Below are 18,116 nucleotides of genomic sequence, written 5' to 3' on the forward strand. Positions count from 1 at the left end.
GTTAGAAACAAACTTAGTCTTCAGCAATGGGAGGAAATACTGCAAAAATGAAGTAGCAATTCAACAGTGTAAGTGACACCTCATTCAAAAGCCTTTTATCAGACATGTCTATGGAGATTCACAGTCATCCAGGTCATGGTTGTCCCAAAACTGCTTTTTTCAAGGCAACTGGACTCTTGAAAAAAGCATCTTTTGGATTTTTATCAGACAGAAATTGGTATAGCCTTTATGGGAGACACTTAAAATTTCTGCGTTTTCTCTTTCTCTATAAACAGTATACAGGAAATCTTGAACTTGTAGTCCAATGGTACAACAAAGTTAAACAGACTGTTTTAGAGGTAGAATACCCTCTGGTTGAAAAAGAGCTGATAGCTGCTGATAACCTGCTAAAAGAAGCAGAAGAAAAACTTACCTGGCAGAAAGAAAACTGCTGGGAATATATTGAGTGTATAAAAGCCAAAGTTCATGATTTGGAACAGAGACTTCAAAAGTCAAAGGACAATATTAAGACTATTCAACAAATTATGAATTTTTGGATGGAGCAGCCTTTCTTTTCTAGAAAAGATAACAGGAAAGAAGCTTTGTTAAATCTAGAAGACAAAGAAGACAAAGTTGCTAAAAAATTCATATCATTTCAAGAAGATGGTTGCAGGATGCATAAACTTGTAGAGGTAATATCTAATACAAATTTTAATGAGAAGATAATTGATTTGATTTCTGCAAACCATTTATACACACGTTTTTGCTAATGTATAAATCTATTCAAATACGACTATCAATTCAGATTGAAAAAAGTTACTTCATTTTTCATGTCATTTAATACATAAGCAGTTATCAATGGGATTTACTAGTAACGATTGAGAATTATGTAGTTAATTAACTTTTTCAGTGGAAATTGTGACAATGGTAGACTTAAACTACCTATTTTTGGGTGTGTATTTTAGGAAAACTTAAAGCTCTTTAAAGCTGACCCGGATTCAGATTCTTGGAAGATTTACCTGGAGTTTGTTGATGACATCATTGCTGATGGCTTTTTTAATGCCATAATGTATAATTTAAACTTCTTTTTGGAAAACACAGAGAAAGTTTTAAAGCCAGCACCATTATTTCAAGTTCAGATGATCCTAAGTGCTGTAGAAATTGAATTTAAACCTTCACTGGACAAAGAAGCTGGTGATGGCTTTTATGATTTAATAGATGAACTTTTAAGCAATATTTTCAAAATATCTGCTCAGGTGAAAAGAATAGCATCACACCTTGAAATACAGCATTACCAGGTAATATATATTTATTAAAATTAAGATAAAGTCCAAGATTGTATATATTCCACATGTAGTTCAAGAAAGGACTAATCATATTAAGTATGGAATATAATTTTTACTCTCCTTTTTTGTTTAAGAATGATATGGATGAGATATCAGAGCTATACAGTACCAGGGAAAAACTTATGAACAGAGTGGCAGATGTTACTACTGAAGCTATGAACTTCAAAAACTCTCTCGACTGTTACGCATATCTCTGGGTAGATGACAGATCAGAATTTATGAAACAATTTCTCTTCTATGGACATGTATTGACTGAAGAAAGAGAGATAATTACAGATGTTGACACATCTGATCAACACCCAACAGCTGAGCTGTTTAAAGAACAGGCAAGAATCGGACATGTTTGCCTCAATTGATATTTGGAACCTTTACTCTCTACTCTCCAATATGAAATTAAGCTCTTGCTTATTTCTAATATTTATGTATTGTAGATTGACATATATGAGAATCTTTACATTCAGATGAGCAAATTGGAAGATTTCAGAATTTTTGAAGGCTGGCTTAAAGTGGACTTGAAACCTTTCAAACATAGTTTGCTAAACGTTATTAAGAAATGGAGCTGGATGTTCAAAGAATACCTTGTGAAATTTGTCACTGATAGGTAAAATATGTTTGGGTAAAGTTATTCTATTTAGAGGCTGTGGTGGCATGTGTTGGAGCATGTAAGTGAAAAGTTAACTTGTTAAATTCAAGGGAAAATAGAGATGTAAGTTCCAATTCTAGTTTCATCCTTGTGAACCTTTTAAGCTTGGGCTGTTTAACAGCATCGCTCAAAGCCTTGCATAGGTACTCCTTGTTTAGTAACTGCCACATTTACTAACTGTTCACATGATGAAAAATTGACTTTAAGAACAATTATCACATGTACTAACTTTGCATTCTGTAAAGCAAAAAAAAAGCTGAACTAAGATTATAAACTCAGTCCCTTAGTGATCACTTCACTTAGCAATTAAGTTGCCAGTTCCAATTGTGGTCACCGAATGAAGACCACCTTTTTCTAAATCTTTTCAGGACTTGCCATTATATGATAATTTTAATGTAATAGGAGAAAATATTAAATAAAAAATAATTAAAATCAATTAAAAATTAAATAAAAGAGAATAATTTGGCTAACTATTCAAAATGAATTAAATTTTCTGGGTCCCATATATTTCTTTTCCCACACCAGCCATTTTAAAAATATAGAAGAAGATATATTCTCCAACTTGTGGTATAATAGGACACATCCCAAGGTGTAATAATATTTATAACCTTAAGCTCGGGTGTCAAACTCTCTGCTTTACATTGCAGTTACATGAGGTTTTGCAATGTTTTCCCCCCATTCATGGAGCTGGGATGGGCATGGTCTGCATGTGATGCATCCAGCCCATATGCTGCAGTTTGACATCCCTGACTTAAAGTATTCTGTACAAGTGCAATTTACTCTTGAAGATTCAAAGGTGAGTTTGGATTAGCTCCTTGCTCTCCACCCTAGGAAGAAATGGTAATGTCAAATTATTTCCAAACATGCTGCCAAGAAAGCAGACTTGATCTTTTGAGGCAAAAGTGACTCAAAGGCACCCCCCATTTTTTTTTGCTTACAAGCAATTAACCAAAATAGTTGAAAAGACATGCATATATGGAAAAAAAAAACTACTGCAAATTTATCTCTTTCTTTTCTTCTTCTTATAGCCTAGCTGACCTAGAAGAGTTCATTAAAATGACAAACCTTGGACTCCAAAAACAGTTGTCAGAAATAGACTATAATGGACTCATAGACATTATGTTTCACCTCTTGGCTGTCAGGGATAGACAGTCAGCTACTGATGGCCTTTTTGAACCTCTAAAGGATACCATTGTACTCTTGGAAAACTATGGGCAGAAGATGCCAGATCATATTTACGTTCAAGTAGAGGTATCCTGAAATTTCTATTTTTGATTCCGATTAGAAGCTTTATATTTCTTTGAACCAAATGTTCAGTCTTCCAAAATATTATTGAGATGCAGAAAAAAGATCTTATTGAATTGTACTTTTAATATTATTTAATTGCCAAGATGGTCATATAGAAATATCACATACCAATAGATGAGAGTAATTTTTTGACATTTTAAAGGATTGTTTTTATTTTTTAAGAAGTAGCGTATTACCTTTTCACAATTTTTCATTTTCTTCTCCTGGAAACCATATTAATTTTTATTTCTGTTTGTTGTTTTTTTCCATTCAAATTTAGTGGCATTAATTGGGAGCTTCAAAAAAGAGGTTCAGGAAAATATGCAAGCCACAATATGTGATCACATCCCCATTTTCCATCATTTAATTTCTAAGATATTGTGTAGTCTCCTTTTCTTTCAGTGTAAGTGAGGGGAAGATTAGCATTATTTGTCAGTTATCCACTCTTCCTATATTGAAGGTGTTGTGACTTGTTTTTAAATGAATTTTCAAAACAAGTGAAGAATTAACATTAATTGTAGTTGAGTTTGAGCCAGGCAGTTTTATATGCTTTATGTACCTGTCATCTTGATATTTATGGCAAAGTACCCCAGCTTGTGGGAACAGCCTGTGAGTATCCCCCATGCAGTTGGCAGAATGTGAAAAGGGAATCTAACTAAGCTGTCTTTATATGGTTTGTTCTTTGATCTTTTAGGAACTGCCTGAAAAATGGAATGCCACCAAAAAACTTGCTGTGTCTGTAAAGCACGAAGTGGCTCCTTTTTTGACTTCTGAGGTCACTATTTTCAGGAAAAAATGTGCTGCTTTTGATGTAAGCTGAAATTATTTTTAAAGCAACACCCACAGACATACTTTTATGAGGATGAGATTGTTGACGTAAATTTATTGCTTTCTTTCAACAGGGAAAGCAGATAGGATTCAGAGAAAGATTTAGAGCAGATGCTCCTTTTCATTTTGATGCCCAAAACCCATATGCACTTCTTGATAAGGTAATGGAGAAATATTAAAGGTGCATGTGATGCTGATAATCTCTCATTACAAAATGGAGATTTAGATTTACATATTGTGCAATTTCTACAGAACATTAGTTTTTTTTCTGTTGAGCTTGATAAGTGCTATATTATATAAATTGGGCAGCTTAAAATGTGTGTGATTGTTTCCCTGAAGGTACTCTAAAAAGAGGACAGTATGACTGTAATTTTAAAAAAATGCTTCCTTTTCTGAAAAACTGTTTTAGAATATGTTTGTGATTTCTGTACATGGTTTATAAAGTATTAGCTGAAAGTTATATTAAATTGAACATAATTTTCTAACTGACCAATTGGATCTTCAATTTTTAATCATAAATCAAAGCAGTTTCTCTTAATCTAATGCAGATATGTTGAAAAACACCTCCCAGAAATCTTAAAGCTATTTTGCAACAGACCTGGATGGCATCAGTAGGCAAAAGATGCTTAGATGGTCTTATGTAAAATAATAATAATTTGTTCATTCTAGTTAAGTGAATAACTTAATAAAAATAGTGATTTTAACTATAATTTAAATGTATATCTTCAGCTACACTATATGTACAAATGCTAGGGTGCATTGATATATGGCTACATCTGTTTAATTCTAAAGAGTTAGAAATTTAAATGAAGGAAATTTGGTGTTTTGGTGAATTTTGATCCGTGCAGCTGATCCATGCAAGATTTTGCTCATAAATGAATCTTGTTTGTCTTTTGGAACTAAAATAAAATGAAATATGGACTACTTAAAAGTAATACCCATAGAATATCTACACTATGTAATTCCTTTGCCTTCAGTATATACTGCTTTGAATTACAAATAGAATATTCTAATATTTTCCCCTTTACAGGCAAATCAGGAACTAGAAAGAATGGAAGAAGAAATGTTGCACCTACACGAAACTGCCAATCTTTTTGAAGTGACTATTCCAGAGTATAAACAAATAAAAGAATGTCGCAAAGAAATAAAGTTGTTGAAAGGAGTGTGGGATATTAATATATATGTCACAGTAAGAATACATTAAGAAAATTATTTAATTCTCCAAAAGCAGTGTAAACTAGCTATTTATTATTATGTTATTATTATAATGCTTTGAAACACTTTGACAATTTCGAGGCCAATATGAATAGTGAAGTGTAAATATCAAACTGTCATTTTAGAATTTAGAATTTAGAGGTGTTTTTTTTAAAGAACTTGTTCTTAGGCTGAGTTCATAAACTGAAAAATACACTTTAAAAAAGTAATTTAATTTCAGAGTAAAAGAAAACCATGAATGTAATTTTTATATAATAAAAAGATTTGGGGGAAAAATGAAAAATTAGTGGGAAAGACCAGGAACTAATAATGAAAAAGAAATAGTAATACTTTCAAGCAAGAACTGGTGGGACTATAAAATAGAAAAAGTCATAGAAAATGAAGAAGTTAAATTGCTATTCAAATAGGCAGGCACCTGCCACATAACACCCTGGACTTAACAATTGTTGTTAAAAAAGACAAAATGTCTGGATAATGAATGTGGCAGTGCCTGGAAGCAGCAGAAGAGAAGAGAAAGAACTGGAACAGATAACAAAATACAAATATGTACAAATAGAAATAGAACAACTGTGCAAAGGCAAGCAAGGATAGTACCAATAGATACCTTGTTTTGCAATCCCAAAACAATCAGATCACCACTAGAACATCATTGGCATTGACAAATTCCCCATCAGTCAATTGTAATAGGTGGCTTTACCAGGAACAGCTTCCATCCTGCAACGATATCTGTAACACCATCACACATCCAGATCTGCCTATCCCAGATCCTTGGTAAGGTCTCTAAAGGGAGACAAAAATGCCAAACTCTGTCTGAACATCTGGCTGACTGTGCAATTTATGATTAGTATTATTAGTATTAGTATAATACACTTTTATTTATTCACCTTAAAAATCCATCAACTGAACATTTAAAAATGTATCACAAATATCATTGACTTGCTCTGATGGTTGATACGGATTGCTGCCAGTATCCTAGGTATCAACTAAGAATTATTGTTGTTGTTATTCATCGCATAGTCAACCAGATGTTCAGATTATTGTTGTTGTTATTGATTTAATCTTCAGTTCAATTCAGTGTCTGGGAGTGGTAAATAATTGTTCTTGTTCTTGCTGTACTGTGAATTTGGAATCTATATCAGAAATGCATGTAGTCCAACATTATGTGTTATTCTAATCAGATGTATTAAGAAAGCAGAATATGGGGATGGCAATCTTCTTCCAGTGTGGATTCCTAGAAACTGATGTTTAAATATTTGTGATCCTGAGAGTAAAGTGTGGTCCTCGAGATCAATAGCCATTGGTAGTTTAGTTTAGTTTATTTGATTTTTCAATTACTTATAAGATAATAGGTATAAGTATATACATAGTTATGAATGCATGAAATGGGTGCATATAAGAAAAATAAAAGAAACAGGGATGATAGGTGCACTTATGCACACCCCCTACAGACCTCTTAGGAAAGGGGTGAGACCTCTTAGGAAAGGGGTAGACAGTCTAAGGTTAAAGTTTTTGGGGTTTGGGGAAGAAACCACAGAATCAGGTAGAGTATTCCAGACATTGACCACTCTGTTGCTGAAGTCGTATTTCCTGCAATCAAGTTTGGTGTGGTTAACCTTGAGTTTGTATCTATTGTGTGCTCTTGTGTTGTTATGGTTGAAGCTGAAGTATTCATTGACAGGTAAGTCATTGCAATGTATGATTTTGTATACCCTACCTAGATCAGACCGAAGATGGCGTAATTCAAGGTTTTCTAGGTCTAGAATTTCAAGTCTGGTGGCATAAGGTATTCTACAATGAGTAGAGGAGTGGAGAACTCTTCTTGTGAAATATTTCTGGACTTTCTCAACTGTGCTAATATCAGATACGTAATGTGGGTCCAGACTGATGAGCTGTATTTGAGTATTGGTCTAGCAAATGTTTTGTATGCTCTAGTAGTGTGATATCACCAGAGAAAAGCTATGTAGGATTAGGTTAACAACTCTTAATGCCTTTTGGGCTTTGTAGTTACAGTGGGCTCTAGCACTTAGATCATTAGAGATGAGTATTCCAAGGTCCTTTACAGAGCTTGGATCATCAACAAGGTCTTGACTATTCAGCTTGTATTTTATTGTCTGATTTTTTTTTGCCAATATGTAAGACAGAGCATTTATTGAGATTTGAAGTTGCCATTTGTTTGACCATTCTGATACATAGTCAAGATCTTTTTGAAGGGTAGCAGTATTGTCTGTGGTATTGAACAGCTTTACATCATCAGCGAAGAGAACACAGTTGCTCTTAATATGATCACAGAGATCATTTATGCAGAGTATGAAGAGAGTTGGTCCTAGAACATTGCCTTGGGGGACACCAGTATTGACAGGTACAGAATTTGATAGGACACTCCCAATTTTGACCATTTGTTGTCTGTTTGACAGGGATGCTTCTATCCAGTTATGCAGGTGTCCAGAGATAGCATAAGATTTTAGTTTTAGTAGTAGTTTGTCATGTACCACTGAATCAAAGGCTTTACAGAAATCTATGTAGATTGCGCCTATTGTTTTTGCCATGATCGAGTTGTGTAGTTCATATGTTTTTGCAGTGTAAGAGTTGCAGATTACAGGATTTTTTTTTCTGAAACCAAATTGTTTATTAGAGAGTAGATTGTTTGTCTCTAAGTGGAGGATAATGGATTGGTTAATAATTGATTCCATGACTTTACAGGTGACGCAGCATAAAAAGATTGGTCTGTAATTTTCAACTAGGCTGGGGTCTCCCTTTTTGAAGATGGGAATGACCATGGTTTGTGACCATAGGTTAGGCAAGGAGTTGGTCCTGAAAGATTTTTCAAAGATTATGCTTAGAGGTTCTGCTATGGCAGTGGATAGCTTTTTAAAGAAGTAGGCACATATTCTGTCCAGTCCAATAGATAGAGGTGATTTTAGATTGCGTAGTGCTTTTCCAACATTGTCTTCTATAAAATCGATATGTATTAGGTCATTGTAGTTTTTTGTGGTTCGGCTAGGAAATACTGGGTATGACCCATTGCTGTTTACAAATACTGAGCCAAAGAATATGTTAAAGATGTCGGCTTTAATGGTATCGTTGTTGCAGTCTTTACCATTAGGTCCTTTCAGGGGTGGGATGGACCTTGAGCTTTTAGTTTGTTGTTTACAAAATTGTAAAAAAGCGCAGATGGAATTGATGTGTAGAAGGTTTTCCTCTTTTTTAATGTGATAATTGGTGCATTCAGTCTTTATCTGGTGGCATAAATTTTTGTATCGGCTTTTGAAGTTGGCAACATGACCAGATTTTGTTTTTCCGCCAGAGTGATCTCTTTTTGGATTGAAGTTTCCTTATTGTTATGGGTAATCTGTGTTTTTTTGGGGGGGGGAGTTGTTATTGGTACATATAGTTTGATGACTCTTTTGACTTCAAGTAAAAATATGTTGTAATGGTCTTCAACAGTACTGCATCCAGTAAATAGAGATGGCCAATCAAGGGATGAGAGATCGTTGATTAGAAGATCATAATTGCTTTTTTTGAAGTTATAATTGGGGATTACATCATTGTGATGATTTTTGTGTGGATGTATGTTGAGACAAAAGTCAATCATGTTGTGGTCACTGTTGGAAAAGGGTTCTTTTATTTGTATTCCGTAAATTAAATTCAAACTATTGCAGAAGATGAGATTGAGGCAGTTGTTAAGCCTAGTATTGTTAGTTACTAGTTGTTCCAGCCCCAGATTTGTAACATCATTGTAGAAGGTTGCATGTATGGGTTCAGTTGTACATTCGTTAAGGCTCCAGTTAATAGGAGGTAGACTGAAGTCACCAAGAAAGATAAAAGCGTGTGGGCAAGATGTTGCCCATGTTAGTAGTGAATTTAGCTTGTTTACATGTTCGATGTCATAATCAGGTGCTCTGTAACATAGTAAGAATCGAAATGTGATATTTAAGGATAGTACACAGATGATGGTCTCAGGAAGAGCAAACTTCTGGGTAATTTGGATGTTTTTTAGATGTAAGACTTTTTATAGAAGATAGCAACACCTCCTGCTCTACAAATTTCACGATCTGATCAGTGGATTGGTTGAAGTAGGCTTGTGAAGGTTAAAGCTGAGTTGCGGATTGTATGACTTGCTTTTGATACAGTCAGCACAGTATTCAATGTACAGATCCTTTTCTCCATTGTCTAGACGTTTTTTGAGTTCTGTGCAGAGTACATGGGAGTGGGCACATTGCTGTATGGTTAGGTCAGGGCGAGAACGGAGGTTCTTATGGTTGGTGTTGCTTTTGGCAAGTGAATTTATAGTATAAATTAATTTATGTTTGCTTGATTCATTTTTGCAAATGACTCTGCAGTAGCATGGGGCCACAGAGCTATCTCTGTTTTTGAACTCTGGGCCAATGTGGGAAACCCCGATGTGGAAAATGTCAAGTATTTCATCAGGGGAGATGGTTGATGCTTGATAATCACTGATGATTAACATCAGATGATTAACATTGCGGACAGTTGTGATGTCATCATTGTCATTGATGTCCTCTAGACCAAATAAGATGGCTTTTGGACATTTCCATTTGCGCTCAACAGCTTCTCTGATGAGGATTAGGATATTATTTGTCTGATTTATGTTTTTTTATGGATTGGGTTGTGGATTGGGTTGTGGTTGTTGGGTAGAGATGCAGTTTGTAGCTATTGGATGTTCAGATTTTTGCGTTGTGTCTTTTTTTTTTTTCAAGGTTGGATAATCTTTCTTTTAAAGTGTCCAGGATGTTCCTATGGTGTCAAGGGATGTTATTTGTGTTTCTATGGTATCAACTCTTTCAAACAGATCCAGTTTGGGTCTGCATGATTTGCAGAGATATGGAAACTCATTGGATGATTCTAGGTATTGAATCATTTGCTCGGGTAATCCCAAGCAGTCATGATGAGTGTATTTGTTACATAGAGAACATTTGATGGAATTTTCGTTATCCTTTAGAGTTTTATAGCATTTAAGGCATGTGCAGGAGTCTTGTGGTTCATTGGTGGGATTACTTTCTCTTTAGGTTGTGGTTTGGCATTGGATTTTTTTCTTGGCATGATAGGTTTGTTAAGATGGTTCATTGATTAAATTACTTAATGAAACAATTTTGGGTAATCAGTATAGCCAATAGCACACCAATCAATCAATTGCAATAATCTCTCTAGTCAAATAATTTTGCTAAGCAACAATCAGCCTAATCAATGAATTACACTAATTGCTAATCAATTAATTACACTAATCATTAATCGCATTGTTCAATTAAATTCACTAAATCACTAATTTTATTAATCAATTAAATTACATGAATCTTGATCTTTTAATCAGTCCTTTTATCTGTAAATTATCTAAATGGGTAGCCAACAAATGCATGTAGCAACATCTATAGTTTAAGAATTCCATTAAAAGCTTTATTAGTCCTAAATTTCCCCACATTCTGGTTTTAGTGGATGATCTTAATTCTGGGAGAAGAAAAAAATTTCCTCCCTTTGACTCTGTTTTCCTTACCCTGTTTAATACTTCTATCATATTTTCTTTTACTAGTTCAAAAGCTGCAAATTCTGAAATTTAGGAAAATTCTAGCCCCTCCCCCCACTTTGAATGGTTTTTTTTTGCATTTCACCCCTAATTTGATAATATTGTCTAATGTGTGGTTATAATTTTTTCAAAATGTAACTATATAATGGATTTTTGAATCGAGTATTTAAAAAAGGAACAACTAGCAATTCGGTCAGCATTTTCACTGAATTATAGAAGATACCTCCAAAACATTTTGGGGCTAATCACTTCCAATTTAGACCTGACCAATAAACCACAACTACTACCACCACTTTTCTCTTTCTCTTTTTCCTCCTTCCTTTTCCTTTTTACCACTCCAAATAATTTGGCATTAATCTATCTCAATGCTCATTCCTAACTTCATGGATAAGCAAGTTAAAAACATTGTTCCCAATACAAATCAGTGAATTACTCCATTTTTTAAAAAAATGTCAGTGTATTCCTTTTCTTGTTCTTTAACTCACTTATCAGTACCTCCTTTTTGACCCTTATAAGGATCATTGAATATTAAGCTTGTTCAAGACCTTGCATGTTGTTGCAGAATACACAGTATTGATATTACTTAGCTTTGGAGGGGTGCTATGGAACAGAACAGAACAGAATAGAATAGAATTCTTTATTGGCCAAGTGTGATTAGATACACAAGGAATTTGTTTCTGGTGCATAAGCTCTCAATGTACATACAACAATAGTGATAAGCAACAAAGTTATAGTCATAAGATAAGGAGATAGGTAAGAGGGAAGATGAGAATAATGATGGTAATACTGCCTTTTTAGATAGTTTGACAGTGTTGTGAGAATTAGTTGTTTAGCAAAGTGATCGCATTGGGGGGAAAACTGTGCCTAGTTGTTCTGATGTGCAGTGCCCTATAGTGTCATTTTGAGAGAAGAAGTTGAAACTGTTTATATCCAGGATGTGAGGGGTCTTTAGATCTTTTCACAGTTCTCTTTCTGGCTTGTGCAGTATACAGGTCCTATATACTAGCAATTTGCCATCATGGAAGCAAATAAGACAATTTAACATCGCTATTCTTCAATAGCCAACAGCATAGCCAACTGCATGGATATGAAAGTATTTTAATCTTTGTCAAATGTGTCTGACATTTCAATGTTTCTCTTGTTTCAGAGCAGCATTGACAACTGGACCAAAAGGCATTGGAGAGAGATTAGTATGGAACAGATGGAAGTTGAACTCAGAAGATTTGCAAAAGCAAGTACTATAACTATTATTATCCTTCCTCCATTTATTCTATTGCTTTTGTCTACTGTTCTCATATGTGATTAACTTTTGTTTTTCTTGTAAACAAATTTTGGATTTTTCTCCATTCTTGCCAAATTTTCATACAAGATTACCAAATCTGTGAAAAATTTGGCATTCTTCATAAACATTTGCAGGATTTTATTTTGAAAAATGGGAAAGCTTGGTTAGTACTTATATTAACCAAGCATTTACTATGATGCCAAACATCTGCAACATTTTCTTACAGGTCGTTATCATTCACGCATTCAGCAATCATTTAAATTTACAAGGCAACTGAATGAGTGATATCTATAACTGGTTGCCCAAGTTCTGGCTCTTATGGTCCTTTGATCATGTGATGGTAATCTGGGTGATGGGCAACTGGTCTGGATTTCTGATTGTTGCTGTATCTTGTGGTCATGTGTGATTAGGATTTGTGACCTACCCTGCTGCCCCCCAAGCAAAGTCAATGTTCATATCTGATTCTCACTATGCTGATTCGCTTAAGTATGGTAATTGGGGATTGCCAGAAATTCCATCACTAAGTGGCAGGACCACATGGATGCCACATTTTTCAACTACTTCACTTAGTGATGGAAATTTTAGTCTCAATATTAATGGAAATTTTAATCCAATTATCATTGAGTGAGACCACGATATAATTGGATTAACGAGTGCTAAATGACACAAAGTATTTTATGATGCTTTCTCTTAGGAGATATGGTCCCTGGATAAAGAGGTTCGTTCCTGGAATGTATATACAAGCCTAGAATTAATTATTAAGAACCTTTTGACATCACTGAGAGTTGTAACAGAATTGCAGAATCCAGCAATTCGAGATCGACACTGGTATCAGCTTATGGAGACCATAGGTGTAAGTATTTTTCTAATTTCTTTGTAAAAATTCCTAGATCTATGATCATGCCTTTTATATGAATAAATTGAAAAAAATCATTTTTTTTATTTCTTGAAACTATTGATTTTTTTTAAAAAAGTTCTTTAATGTTATAATTTATGTTAATACTTTTGTGCCTTCTCTCTCATAGTAGATACCCTCTAGATTGAGTTTCCTCCCAAGATCTGGTTAGGCCTGAGCATTTTATAGACCTTGGGTTACACCTGGCCCTTTGGCTGTCCTGTCCAGCCTGAGGTCAATAAGAAATTAGAAATAAAATGAAAATTAGTTTACACCATACATATAATAAAACTGCATTTTATGTATTTTATTTTGAAGGTGTCTAGTACTGTTTTTTTTTTCAATTTACATATGTGCGTGTGTTCATGCCTATGCACTTTTACTGGTCTATTGGTTCAACCCTCCACAACAATCACAGTTTCTCATGTGACTCCTTAGAATAATTAATTGCCCACCCCTGATTTTGGTGATTTCCATCCTACTTGTGTTTCAGAGGGCTTTGAAGACCTAGCTGTTTATATAGGGTATATGTAGCTTCTTCCAAACATATTATACTATATTATATTGTTGCCCACTTTTGGTATTTCTGCTTTCCGGATTATCTTCTTTTATGCTGCCATTATTGTTTTATAGTTCTCTTATTTTCTTTTAAAGATTCCAGAATTGTTTGGAGTTGGGCAGTGTACAGTTAAATGAAAAAAATAAATAAAATTCCACAGCTTAGGAAAGAATCTTTGTAATTCAACCTGAAATGCTGTTAGTAATTGCTCCTTTGCAAATTCTACAGAAACAATCTTAGGACAAAATGTTATGTTTCTGATTGATTTATTGTAATGGCTTTACTGTCTTTTCTGTTTGTTTTATTTTTTTTCAATGCTAATAAATTTATGAGGGGTCCTTGGTGTTTTCTGAGCTAGTTTTTCTTGCCAATACTTTGTTACCCAAACTAGATAACAACTTCAGTGCTCGTCAATGCACTGATAATGTTACCTAGTTTGGGTAATGAAAACAACAAAGAAAACAACCAAGTTCTGGGGGCACTAAGGACCTCATTTCAATCTTGAGCTACAACTATTCTCCTTCATTGGTAATAATAATATTTTAGACTTTTGATCTCTTTTGCTTCAACAGAATGAAAATTATATCACCAACTAATTTTCCAGTGTTATTTCGTTCTTTGCTTATACATAAATATACAATATTTTATTGCCTTTTTAGGTTCCATTTTCCATAACTGAAGATACAACTTTAGCTAATCTGCTGGCACTGAATCTGCATAATGTGGAAGATGATGTCCGAAACATTGTTGACAAAGCAGGAAAAGAACTTGGAATTGAGAAGGTTAATCCTGTTCTTTCCAGGATTCTTTCCAAAATTTTATTCTGAATGTCAGCTTGGATTTTAGAATTACTCAATTCTTAGTTTAAATAGAACTGAAGCATTAGAATTTTATCTAGAGAATTTAGGCTCTTTTTCAGACTTTGATAGACAATATTGTTCATTATGACTTTGTTTCCACTTCCATTTATGCCTCCTCTACATTTTCAGTTGTGCAATTTTAGTGATGCACAATTGAATATATTCTTAAGTGGACTTGGTGAAATGTTAGATATAATTATATTAAATTTTACTTCTGAACGGTGATTTATGTTATGAAAGAATATACATAGGTGAGTTGCTATATTCCTAAAATGAACTCTGATGTGATCAAATGTATGATCAGATTGATACTACTTTTTGAAATTTTATTAATGTACCCACATACTAATAATATAAGTGGCATGAAAGATGGAATTGTGTAAAATTAACTGAACATGGATGCAAGTGGAATGTCTTCACAATCCAGATTTAGTTTTAGAAGTATTCCTATATAAATTGAAATTCAGGAAGAGCAGAACAGAAGATAGTGTGAAACAAATATGCCCTATTAGGAAAATCCTCTCACACTTATTTTTCCTATATTTTGGCCACTTGATAGTTTTTTATAAATTTATTTTTGAAAAACATTTTGAATTTGAATTATTTTGAATTTGAAACACTCACCTCAATTTCATAACATCCATTCCCAATGTAAAATGCTTGTTTTAAGTGCAAACCATTGTTTTCCTTTGAAATATTTTGTAAATTTGCAATGTTTTCAAATGTAAATCACTTGAATAGTACACATAATCTATGATATCAATGCTATATAAATTTTATTATTTATGGTACTGCATCTCAGGTGAATTGTATAAATATTGATTTAAATATTACTTTGGTCAAAGTATTTCATTATGTTCTTCTTTTTTCATTATGTTAATTAGATTCTGATAGAAATTAGTCAAACATGGGCTGCAATGGAGTTTTCTTATGAACAACATTTCAGGACCAATATTTCCTTGCTGAAAATAGATGAACAGCTTTTTGAGACTTTAGATAATAATCAAGTAAGATCTGGTTTACTAATGAGAAAATGTGCTTGTTGCTGAATTCCTATTGTGCTTTTTTTTTAAAAAAAATGGATTAACTCACATCTCTGTTTTCACAATTTTATTTACAGTGAATCTTAGCTGTCCCAGATGTTAGTCTGTAAAATTATATGTGTTCTTGACTGTATATGGTTTAACAAAAATTCCTGTCTTTGTAGGAGTTTACAAAATTACAGGTCCTTTGTGTGTCTCCTTTTCCCCTAGATAATATGGAATCATTTAATAATATGCTGTCCATTTGCAAGGTTTGAAAATGTCTTTTGCTGTGATTTACTGTTATAATAGCTTGCAGGAGATTTTTTTTGTAAAACTTTTGTAGCTATGATTCCTGTGTCTCTTTGAGTAATTTTCTGTATCCTTTAATTTCATTTCCTTCTCTTTTTCTTAAGATTCAGTTGCAAACAGTTCTGCAAAGTAAATATGTTGAATATTTCATTGAACAAGTATTAACTTGGCAAAAAAAGCTCAATATGGCAGACTCTGTCATTTATATATGGATGGAAGTTCAGCATACATGGTCTCATCTCGAAAGCATTTTCATTGGTTCAAATGACATCAGAGAACAGCTTCCTGAAGATTCAAAGAGATTTGATTGCATTGATATGGATTTTAAGGTTAATGAAAAATGTCAGCTACATAAATCATAATCAAAATTTCCTTTTCTTTTTCATTTTTTACATGCAGATTGTACCAACATTTTAAAAAGCACTCCCATGAAATTATTTATGTGCATTATATATAAGGAAATAATGTATACTGTTTTAAGTAATTAATCATAATAATCTGTCCCAAGAATATCAATCCAAACAATACAAAAGGAAATGATACCCAAATCACACATAAAAATATTTTGTGAACTATTTATTACTTTCTTTAAACTCAATAGTATAGAAATAGTAAGTAACATTTAAATGTATTTGTTCTGCCTTCTACTTCTTCAAAATGATTATGGCATATTTCATGTACAAGCAAAACTTCAGATCAATAGATATTTAATGAACATGGCATTTGAAGCCTTATTTCAATTTCTTAATTATTGTAAAATATCAAGTTTGGGTGATTTTTCTTGGTCTTAAGTAAGAACCTTTCAGCATTGCTATATTGCCATGAAGTTTCAATGCATTCTGACATTGTCAAAGAGATAAACATGTAATCAATACATATATGGATTCCATTCAAATGTTAATAAATCCATCCCTTGCAACTTGAAATGTAGAAAAGGGCAAACTATTGTAAAGAAGTATTATTGAATTTTCAGATTTAAAAGCAAGTTTTTTTAAAAAACAAAAACAAAGAAGCAGTAAGAAAAGAAAACTATATGAGCACTACCATTTATTGCTACTACCTGCAGAAAAAAGGAAATGTATATTTGCTGCAGGAAAACTTATCCCCGACTTTAGCTAATATTGGAAAGAAGGCAGGCAGAATCAAATTATGATAGGATAGCCCAAAACATAAAATGGAAGATTGACAAAAATGTTCTACAAAGAAGGCAATAGAAATTGTATGGATATGTATATCTCCTAAGATGAAAGAGTCAAAAAATGTTTTTACTACATGGATAATCCTCAACTTACAACCATTTGTTTAGTGGCCATTCAAAGTTACAACAGCACTGGAAAAAAGTGACTTATTGTTTTTCTCACTTAAGACCATGGCAGCATCCTCATGGTCATATGATCAAAATTTGGACATTTGGCAACTGGTTCATCTTTATGATAGTTGCAATGTCCCAAGATCATATGATCACCTTTTGCAACTTTCTGGCTGGGAAAGTCAATGGGGAAGCCAGATTTACTTAACCATCGTGTTACTACTTTAGCAGCTTCAGTGATTCATTTTACAACTGTAGCCAGAAAGATAATAAAACTGGGCAAAACTCATTTAACAACTGTCTCACTTAGCAACATAAATGTTTGGTTCAGCTGTGGTTATAAGTCGAGGACTACCTACACAGGAAAAACTAATTAGCAAGTATGAAAATATTTCTCTAGAACTTCAGGTATCTTTTGTGAGAAATGAAGAAGCAGATAAGGAAAATATCCATATACAGCATTTTTTTTAAAAATGTCTATACCTCTTTTACTACATGTAGTACTCCAATATTAACTGGACATTTTGAAAACAGAAATGTGAGTATGAATACAGGTAGTGCACAACCAACAAGCAGAACTTAGTCCAAAATTTCTGTTCTAAACAAGACAATTGTTAAGTGAATGTTGCCCCATTTTATGATCTTTCTTGCCACAGTTATTAACTGAATTACTGCAGGTTAGGTATTATAACCTGTTAGATTATAACATAGTTGTTAAGTGAATCGGGCATTCCCCATCTAACTTTGTATGTCAGAAGGTCACAAAAAAGTGATCGCATCATCCTGGGACACGGCAACCATCATAAATATGAATCAGTTGCCAATGTCTGAATTTTGATCACATGACCATTGGGCTGTTGCAAAAGTTATAAGTCGGTCATAAGCCACTTTTTTTTAGCCATTTAACTTCAAATGGTCACTAAATGAACTGTTGTAAGTTGAGGACTGTCTACCTTGCTAACATTTTTGAAGGCTATGGAATTTTATTCCTTGCTGCCCAAAGTATAGTAATTTAAAATAAATATATGGTTCCCTAGAAA

The 18,116-nt window shown here is 33.5% G+C and overlaps 1 protein-coding gene across 1 annotated transcript in view; it reads left to right on the forward strand.

Moving 5' to 3' along the window:
- Positions 1–18,116, forward strand: part of DNAH11 (dynein axonemal heavy chain 11) — a 191,623-nt gene that overhangs the window by 36,224 nt on the left and 137,283 nt on the right. Inside the window, 13 exon segments of the mRNA XM_087918377.1 lie at positions 276–671; positions 945–1,277; positions 1,400–1,651; positions 1,757–1,926; positions 2,997–3,219; positions 3,950–4,066; positions 4,158–4,244; positions 5,114–5,272; positions 11,985–12,068; positions 12,814–12,972; positions 14,233–14,355; positions 15,318–15,440; positions 15,872–16,096. Of these exon segments, the coding sequence (XP_087774503.1) occupies positions 276–671; positions 945–1,277; positions 1,400–1,651; positions 1,757–1,926; positions 2,997–3,219; positions 3,950–4,066; positions 4,158–4,244; positions 5,114–5,272; positions 11,985–12,068; positions 12,814–12,972; positions 14,233–14,355; positions 15,318–15,440; positions 15,872–16,096 (2,451 nt within the window).

Source organism: Pseudonaja textilis, chromosome Z (genome assembly GCF_049901715.1).
Source record: "Pseudonaja textilis isolate UNSWEBS1 chromosome Z, rPseTex1.2, whole genome shotgun sequence".
NCBI classification, from domain to species: Eukaryota; Metazoa; Chordata; class Lepidosauria; order Squamata; family Elapidae; genus Pseudonaja; species Pseudonaja textilis.